The 9,252-nt window shown below is 33.6% G+C and overlaps 1 protein-coding gene across 1 annotated transcript; it reads left to right on the top strand.

Annotated features, from left to right (window-relative positions):
- The first annotated feature begins 469 nt into the window (after positions 1-469).
- Positions 470-6,886, top strand: fcer1g (Fc epsilon receptor IgFc epsilon receptor Ig). Its single transcript, XM_065269923.2, has 5 exons — positions 470-655; positions 1,851-1,945; positions 2,302-2,337; positions 4,583-4,612; positions 5,063-6,886. The coding sequence occupies exons 1-5, from the start codon at positions 595-597 to the stop codon at positions 5,114-5,116; spliced, it is 276 nt and encodes a 91-aa protein (XP_065125995.1). The 5' UTR covers positions 470-594; the 3' UTR covers positions 5,117-6,886.
- The last annotated feature ends 2,366 nt before the right edge of the window (positions 6,887-9,252 follow it).

The following is a 9,252-nucleotide window of genomic DNA, read 5'->3' as shown; positions in this document are numbered from 1 at the left end:
TTGACTTTACAGGGACTTTAAATAAAGGTGCTTCACAATGCCAAAGAACAATCATTTTTTGCTTCTAGAAACAATAACATCAGAAAAACCTTTTGGTTTCAAAAACCTTTCTTTGTAGGGAAAAGTGGTTTTTTTTGGATTATAAATGGGTATAAAAGAAATTGTTCTTCTAAGACCCTTTAACTGAATTTTCAGGAACCAGAAGGGTTCTTATGTACGGCATCGCTGTGAAAAACTTTTAAGTAAAATTTTTAAGAGTGTAGGCTGAAAAAGTACAAACTGGAACAGAGACGTATAGTATTTGTAACAACAACAGTGTTTAAGATGTTTCAATGCCCACATTATTTTTAAGAAGGTACAGGGTCAAAATGTTTGTTCAGCATTTACAAGGAACAGGACTGAAGGCTGTCAAACTTTTTCCTCTTCGTCACGCTGGGTGGGGGTGGTTTAAACTTCAAAACTGACATTTTTCACCACAACTTCCCTCTTGTCGGCCTCTGATGCTCCGTTGCATCTGTTTACTGAGAAGCCCCTTTGGAGGTGCGTGTCCAGAGAGGTTTGACACAGATTGAGTGAAGCCCAAATATTTTAACAATGATAAGGGCTACCTTCCCCTTTTCTTTGATCTCGCTGTGGCTCAGCTTTAGCAGTGCTGGTAAGTTTATTTAAATTTGTTAAACGTCGTTATTGCTCTTCAAATAAGCGACAGATTATCAGTGGGAAATTACTTTAGCGTTTTTTTTTTTTTAAAGATATGACATCAAAACAAATGTAAAAAGCTGGCAAAAATTGGAGTATGGAAGCTTATTTAGCTGCTTTTTGATTTTCCCTGTTTTTTGATTTTGAAGTAAAAAATAGCAATGACATAAAAATGGTCATTATTACTTATTATAATGTATCTTTTACTTTTAAATTATAGTGAATAAAAATTGAATTATAAAGAATTGTCATCTATCTTGCCATGATTTTATTAAAATTGAAAAAATCAAAATCAAAAGTAGTTTTCAGGAAGTCAAACTTGATGATTGGCACATTTTCAGTGTTCTTTTATGTAAATGGCAGACAAGTATTTTTTTAAACATTTTTGATAATTATTTTAAAGAACTATTTTCTGATAGCTGATTGTGGAAGTAGTATACGGCAGTTTGAGTCAAAGTTTCTATTCTGTATTTTACGAATGGACGTTCATAAAGATTTTGATATTAGAACAGTCGCATGTCCTTTAGAAGTTGACCGTTTTTGTACAACTAAAGCATAGTAAGTTGTGTGATCATAGAAACTTTACATTTTAAAGGAAATAGATCTTTTGCTGCCAGGAAGTTGCCCTTTTTTCTGTAAGACACTACTTGAACCACACACTAAACACAACAATGGCAGCTACTTAGCCTTGGCACATGATATTACGTGTGCATATTTGCTTAACTTTAGTTTTAACAATGTAGTGATCTGCTCAAACTGTAATGTTAGTTCTTTGAAGTGTTCAAGTGAAGTGTTATGAACTGTGTAGAACAACAGACACAAACAAACCACGGAAAGAACACCTAAGGTCAATACACTTGTGCTTTATGTACACGCTAAAAATGCTTTCAATCCATGGTTGGGCTGATATGGACAAACCCAGCTGTTGGGTTAAAAATAACCTAGAAAATTAATATACCACAACCCAACCCTTGACTGCAATGACCCAGCATTTATTAGAGCACGGTGACCCATTAAATGGACCATTTAATATATTATACATATATAAATAATAATATATGAATTAGATGTGTATATATTAATCGTAATGTATGAAGAATATTAATATTGCTTTGTATTGAATTAATTATATTCATAATTTTTATTTGAAGAGGCGGCTTTGCAAGAGCCACAGATATGCTATGTCTTGGATGCTGTGCTGTTTATCTATGGGATTGTTTTAACCATCCTGTACTGCAGACTGAAGGTATTGTATATGCACCATCAAACTTATTAATAATACAATCATAAAAAATGCACTTGTTATTCCTTGTCAAAATTAATTTTAGTTATTTCTTTTGTAAAAGATAGTATCAAGTTAGAGTATAAATGGTTAAATGAAATATGTCAGAAGACTCTCTTGTATTAATGAAATTGAATGAAACAGTTCAAAGGCTACATTTAATAATTTCATAATTTCATCAAGTTAAAAATGCATTTTTATTTCTAACAGTAAAGAAGTAACTTTTATTTTTGTTTTCTATTTTGATATTTACTAAACATAATAACGGTGGTATAAGATGCTGCTGATGATAATGAATTATAATTATAATTTTTTAACAGTTAAGGAATAAAGACGCAGTGAAAAAATCGCCCAGGGTAAGTTATGCACACATACACATACTCGTATTGCTTTTCTTATAAGTTATGTCTAAATGCTTTTAAATTAACGTTTACAAAATACACCAATTTGATAAAAAATACAAAAAATATTTGTTATTTGTTACAAGGGATTACAAACTGCAAATGATCACAATGACCTTTTTAAAGATATCTAGGTTTTATCCGGTGCGTTCTGCAAAACTTCCTGCAGATGTGTACGGCACTTAAACCTGTTATTTTAATTTGCAACCATTCTGTTTATTTAACCATTCGTATATATGAAGAGTTTGGTTCTAAAATAAGATAACCTACATTTAAAAAAAAAAAATTGATGGTGTATTACAATTAATGTCAATCAAACTGCAGTTGGTTTGTTTTGATTTAAGCCTTTGTAACTAATAAAATACAGCTAAGTAACACAATAAAAACATGATAACATGATAACAAACATGTTTTGACAAAAATGTTACAATAATAACGGGAGTTTTCTCGTTTTGGAACCAAACTCTTCGTATATAACGTTATACTTATAGTGATAGACACTTGCAAGCACGTAAACAGTAAGCATGCTTTGTTCGATACATTTTCTACCCCTTATACCAAAACAGGCAAACTATGCAAGTAAACATTGTATTTTAATGTCTCTAGAAGACTTACTAAAAGGTAAAAGCAGAATAGTGAATGAAACACAACGTGTGATAAGCTCTTATCTTTAGAGTTGCAAAAAAAAAAACTATTAAATTGTTAACAGTGTATTTACAAGCGGTTTAGTCATAAGTAAACTTTAGCAGCTGCATTTAAAATTAGATATGCAATTCCCAAGGAATTACCAGTGCATGAAAATGCAAAAAGTTGATAGACAGAAATGTAAAAGAAATTTAGTCTAGTAGTTTACCTGGCTGTTGACACGTTTTAGTGTGAAGCTAGCATGATTTAAAAAAGTTATCATGATGAAATATGAAGCTAGCATGCACGAAGCAATTACATTTGACCGATGCAGAGTGCACCCTTTATAAAAAGCAACATAAGGCAGCATTTAAATAATACTCTTAAAAACTCTTAAAAATAAAGGTGCTTCAGGATGCCATAGAATAACCTTTTCTCTCTAAATGGTTCTTTAAAGCAGCGAAATTTGCATACTGGGGCATGCGAGATGGTGCCGGGGCCCCAGTTTTATTACATTTTATAAAATACATTAATTTATCATAAATTCTGTGTAATTAAATTTCCGAAAAATAAGGCTGCTAACCAACAACAATTCGTTGTATAATTTTATGTGTTTTGTTTAATAAAATGTTCAAGTTTTAGAATGTTTATATCATACATTTTCTTTGGGGGGGGGGGGGCATGAAGAAATGCACTGTACATGAGCCAAAAAAGTCTGAGAAGCACTGCTTTAAAACACCTTTACTCTCTGAAGAATCTTCTGTTTGACTAAAAGTTCTTATGGGTGATAAAAGGTCTTCAGATTATAAAAATCTATAAAGAAATGGTGCTTTGAAGACCCAAAAAAGGTTCTTCTATGGCATCGCTGTGAAGAAACCTTTAAGCACCTTTATTTTTAAAAGTATTGATGATTACCAAATAGTTAATAGTTTAGAACTATTAAACTATAAGCTTACTAGAACTAGTTAATAAATACTAGAACTATTACTGTTAGGTAATTTATGTAACTATATACTATAGCCTTTTTACATATGAATTGTTGTTATAAAAGTATGTGTCTCTAAACGCATAGATGAATATATACATAATTTTTTAATACTAAAATTAAATTTGGTGTAGTTTTCTTTTTATTTATTTTTTAAACTGGGAAAAAATGTCAACGTGCAATTGTGCTAAGCAGTATTTTATCAAGATAGTGATAAACATACCTTAATTTAGATATTGCTCTGGAGATATCTAAAAATCTTATCTTTCTATCAGTAAAACTATTTGCTGTTTCTAACTGTTCTCCCCCTTGACACTGTGACATCCTGCTATGTAAACTGTGTGAAGTCCTGCTGTTTAAGAAAATGCATTTACACCCTGTGTGCCATAGACTATGTACTTATATGTATAGGTCCAGTATGCAACCTTTACAAATGATTTCTTATGATATCATCAAATGCTTTGCAGTTCCAGAAAAGAAACATTATTTGACATTTATATGACCACAAGTTGCAACGTTGCAGTTTTGGTCTCTTTTGAAGCGCTTGTCTGTAAAGTGTTACTTATGATGTTTCTATTTAATGTTTTGCAGAACAAAGATGCCGGTGAAGGGGTTTATGAGGTATTTATTTTTGTTCTTTGACTCTTCAATACTCTTGTGTAGCCGCAGGTGTTTATTGGTTTCAATGCATTGCATTTTAAACTATGAGGTCGCCATAAGACATACGATATACAAGATATTTTACTGATCTAAAGAATTATACAAACATCAGCATCAGCTATATGTTTTTATACTATCTGGATATAACATTAAAATCCACACATTCATATTATGGCTTCTACAGACCTATCAGACTTTCAGTTAGTTTCAGTTAGTTTGTTGTATCAGATACCTATCGTTATAATGTGATAGCATGCAGACTTTCCATAGTGTTAAGCTGATGCTTGCAAACACATTAAAGTGTCTGTATATTTACTAAGGCTTGTGGTTGGTCTGGTGTGTTTCTGTTGAAATGGTGCTGACTCTTGCCACATCCGTTTTGTCCCTCTCTCTCTCTCCTCCACACCTTAGGGTCTCAAGCCTCATGATCAGGACACATACGAGACCCTTGGCACGAAAAAATGAGAAGAATAAGGTGGCGAAGACTTTCACACTGTGGACACTGCGTCATTTTCAGCTGTTGTTCTAACCTAACTTGTATAGCTATTGTAAATAAGCTATAACGCAAACCTTGTTTTAAAAACAATATTTTCCTTATGCACTACACTCTAAAAAAAAAAAAAAAAAATGGGTTGTTTTTAACCCATGCTGTAAAAATTGGACAGAACACACCCTGCTGGGTTCGAAATTTTAACCCATGGTTGGGTAACAAAAATCCAGCATTGGGTCATTTTTAACCCAGATGTGTGTTCTGTCCAATATTTATCCTGTATGGGTTAAAAACAAGCCAACATTTTTTAGAGTGTAATAATCACTCATGTTAGGCTGTTTTGACATTTGCATACTGAGAAGTGATACAAAAATAGTCAAACCGAATGTAAAAGTTCAGGAACAACATTTCAAGTGTTTTGTGTGAATAATCTGCTTGATTAACTATTTAAATTACAATGCCATTTTAATGAATGTATTTTTAACTTTATATGTAGCTCACACATGCCACACTTTTGTTTCACTATATCTGAGGCAAGCTTCCTGCACTGGCTTCTATAGCAACAAACCACTAACCCCACAAAGTCCGAGCCATTTCCTGGTTTAAAGAGTACGTAAATGGTCTGACAAAACATTAGACTTTGGCCACAGGGGTTAGGGATGGAAACAGAGCTGCGTTGATTTTTTGTGTGCGCTGTTTTCCAGTCATTTATTTCAGCATACAAGCTCTGCAACAAAAATTTAGAAAAAACAACCAAAATGTCACATCATTCAAGTTCCTAATTTACTTAAAGTCAAATGTTTTGTCATAAAAACAACCCTCAAAAGATTGTGACTGCACAGACTGTCCAATCACGCTTGGTGAATTTATTTGTGACCTGCTTTTTATCATTCTGTAATGTACCTGCAGTTCTCTGTTTTCTTTTTTACATCAATAGATTTGCAGTAATAATTCTGCCAGTTCTAAAAACAAACGGTGCTATATAGCACCAAAAGTGGTTATTTGCTCATAATCATAGAAGAACCATTTTTAGGGCCATATAGCACCTGTGTAGAACCATATAGGGGCCACTAAAAACGGTTCTTCTATGATTGCGAGCAAAGAACCACTTTTGGTGCGATATAGCACTGTTTGTTTTTAGAGTGTAGATAACACTTCCCATCACTGTACAATTAATAAAATAGCAAAATCGTGGCAGATCCTGCCCCATACTGGTAAAATAGTGCCTACAATTCTTATAGTTTATAGCAATTTTTTTTTAACATTTTCTTGAGTCTCACACATATATAAATATTTTAACAGATGGTGTTTATTACTTCTTAATGTGTTCTTCCAATGTTCTTTTATTTTTCAAAATATATTGTTTTAATAGATTCTATAACTGATGATATCCTTTATAAATCCTTGAAATGTATATTTAACTGAGACCACACATATTTTTTGGAGAAACTGAGTGTACTGACCACATAAAATGTTTTCCCCCTGATCAGGACTGTAATAGAAACCATATTTTGTCATAAATATATACAGTAGTATGATTCACATTTAACTGGCTGGCATTTATTCTTATATTTAACACATTTATTGCTTATGCCAGATTTAAATAGTTAAAATATTACATGATTCATGTTCAGAATGCATTAAGCACACTTTCTGTTAAGCATAAGCAATATAATGTGTGTAATTAATACTTTTCATTGTTAAAAATACATCAATAAAAAGGAAAAAAATCTATTTTCCACAAAGTGTTTTGCCTGCTAATTACATCGTAAAAACTAGTACAAACGTTTATAACATAATAATTTAAAAATATTCGGTTTTGTAGATACTTCTTGTTGACATTTTACATCATAACATTTTATACAAAGTTGTTGTATGGAGTAGTCCAGCGCCTCACCAGGCTCAGCTTGTAGACCTCTTTAATAAAAAATTAAATATAAGCTATGACCATTATGAGATTTTTATTGTATTTTCATACAATGCTACATAATTTATATAACTAGCATGTCCTATTGTTCAATTGTCAATTGTTATAATTGTCTCATCTGCATGCCTTTACTGTTGTGGTTCCAGAATCTCTGATGTCCAATTCAACAGAAAGGAAAAATGAATTTTAAACAGTATTTAAGCACTTCATGGCTGATATTAGACAGGTTATCATGATGGTCCTTGCACCAATCCCAACTGTGGAAGGATACAAATATTGTCAATACTGATCAAAACAAGGGTGACAGGATTATCTGTGAAAATAGCAGGAGTATCTTAATGTGGTGCAGGGCCGTTTCTATCAATTTTGACACCCAAGGCGAAAACCCTATCGGCACCCCCCCAAACAAGATCATACAATTTTACATGCAATATTACATACAAAAAGCACAATTCATGTAAAAATGATGCATCAAATTCAACAAAGCAGTTCAATAAAATCTGTACCATTTTTTTCATTGTCTATTGCTTTTTACTGAATCAATTTTGAATTGACCTTTGAATGCTAATGGTGTTGTTGTTGAGCGATAAAAATACAAACTTTACATGTAAATAATGATCGGGCATAAAAAAAATTGTTTGGTTCCGGTGTCCGACCGACCCTGTCAATTTATGTGCGACCCAAATATATTTTATGAGCTTGGGGAAGAAATAATACACATGAAATAAATACACAAATAAAAAACTTTAGGCGAACTATAATTTACCTTTTAGTACAGCACCGTTTTTGTAAAGCACGCGATGCAACAATCGTTAACACATTGTTGTCCCTTACAAACAGGGGCGTGTCTAGAGTGGGGCATGGGGTGGCACTGCCTCCCCCTGGAATATGATTGCCCCCCCTGGTGCCCCCCTCCAATCTCATTGGGCCAGCTAGATTTACTGTCAACCTGAAAATGCCCACCGCACCATTGGACCAGAGAGCTTTCAATCACTTTTTGATTTGAGACTCCCGCGAACGCAAGACGAAGCGAGCACAGTAGTTGCGCGTTTTTAAAAAAGGAGGAAAGAGACACCAAGACACCCACCGCACCTTTGGACCAGTTGTCAATCACTGTTTGATTTGAGACTCGTGCGAACACGAAGAAGCAGCGGGCGCCCCGCCACAGACTCAACACAGGCACAAATCAACACAAATCAAATAGATTTTTCATGATTACCATTTACATTTTATTTTACTATTTAAAACGGCTTTGTTCGCTTTTGCAAGCGCTCAGAAGCGCCTCTCTCTCTCTCTCTCTCTCTCTCTCTCTCTCTCTCTCGCGTGCACGCTTTCTCACTGCTGCGTGTGGAACCTCGACAGTGCCTCTCTTACATGACACTGAGTGAAGGAGTTAAAAGTTGGCGGTGTTTTCCACCTGGGTTCCTCCGTGTACTTGTCTTTTCACGTAAAAGTTAACAGTCAACAGATGTTACTGACAGTGAAGACTGTTGATCGAGTAACAGTATTCTCTGATATTTTTGAATTTGGGCTGAATTGTCTGCGCTATACGCTACAATTAAACTAACAAGCAATTTTAATTTAAAATTAAAAGCGCTCATAAACACAATCAGATGAGAAGAGCAACCCTGCATGAGACCCACAGGTAATCCGAAATCACCTCGTATCAGATCTTCAATGTAAATTGTATCAGAAAATCGCATTTAAATCAGGATTTTAGCAGTATAAAGTAACAGCTGGTTGGATTAAACACGAGGTGTTATTGGGTCGTGTTTAGTCGCTATTATAAACTCTTTCTTTATGTCTGACAACAGAACAGATAATATGTAAAAATAGCATTCAGTTGTGTTAAAATACAATATAATAAACAATGAAAGTCAGATCAGACAGAGTAGAAAAACACATTTTTAAGTAGGCTAATATTTTCCCAAATGGTCCTGATATGTCAGAACGTTAACTAATACCAGCTACACGCAACTCTGTGTAATTTAGATAACCTACTTAAAGGAATAGTTCACTTAATTTAAATGGTCATATACCTAAACTTGTTTCAAACGTGTATGAGTTTCTTTCTTCTGCCGAACACAAAAAAGAAAAGAGTTAAGAATGTCGGTAACCAAAATCAGTTGATGGATCCCATTGACTTCATATGTAGGAACAAAATAACATGGCAGTCAATGGGGT

The sequence above is a fragment of the Paramisgurnus dabryanus genome, chromosome 2 (assembly GCF_030506205.2).
Source record: "Paramisgurnus dabryanus chromosome 2, PD_genome_1.1, whole genome shotgun sequence".
In the NCBI taxonomy this organism is placed as follows: domain Eukaryota; kingdom Metazoa; phylum Chordata; class Actinopteri; order Cypriniformes; family Cobitidae; genus Paramisgurnus; species Paramisgurnus dabryanus.
This window is presented reverse-complemented; position numbering and strand designations above follow the sequence as displayed.

Excerpts from the sequence above, each read along its gene's own strand:
- fcer1g (XM_065269923.2), top strand. The coding sequence starts at position 595 with ATGATAAGGGCTACCTTCCCCTTTTCTTTGATCTCGCTGTGGCTCAGC. Across the intron at positions 2,338-4,582 it reads CAGTGAAAAAATCGCCCAGG|AACAAAGATGCCGGTGAAGG; the intron begins GTAAGTTATGCA and ends AATGTTTTGCAG. Across the intron at positions 4,613-5,062 it reads CCGGTGAAGGGGTTTATGAG|GGTCTCAAGCCTCATGATCA; the intron begins GTATTTATTTTT and ends TCCACACCTTAG.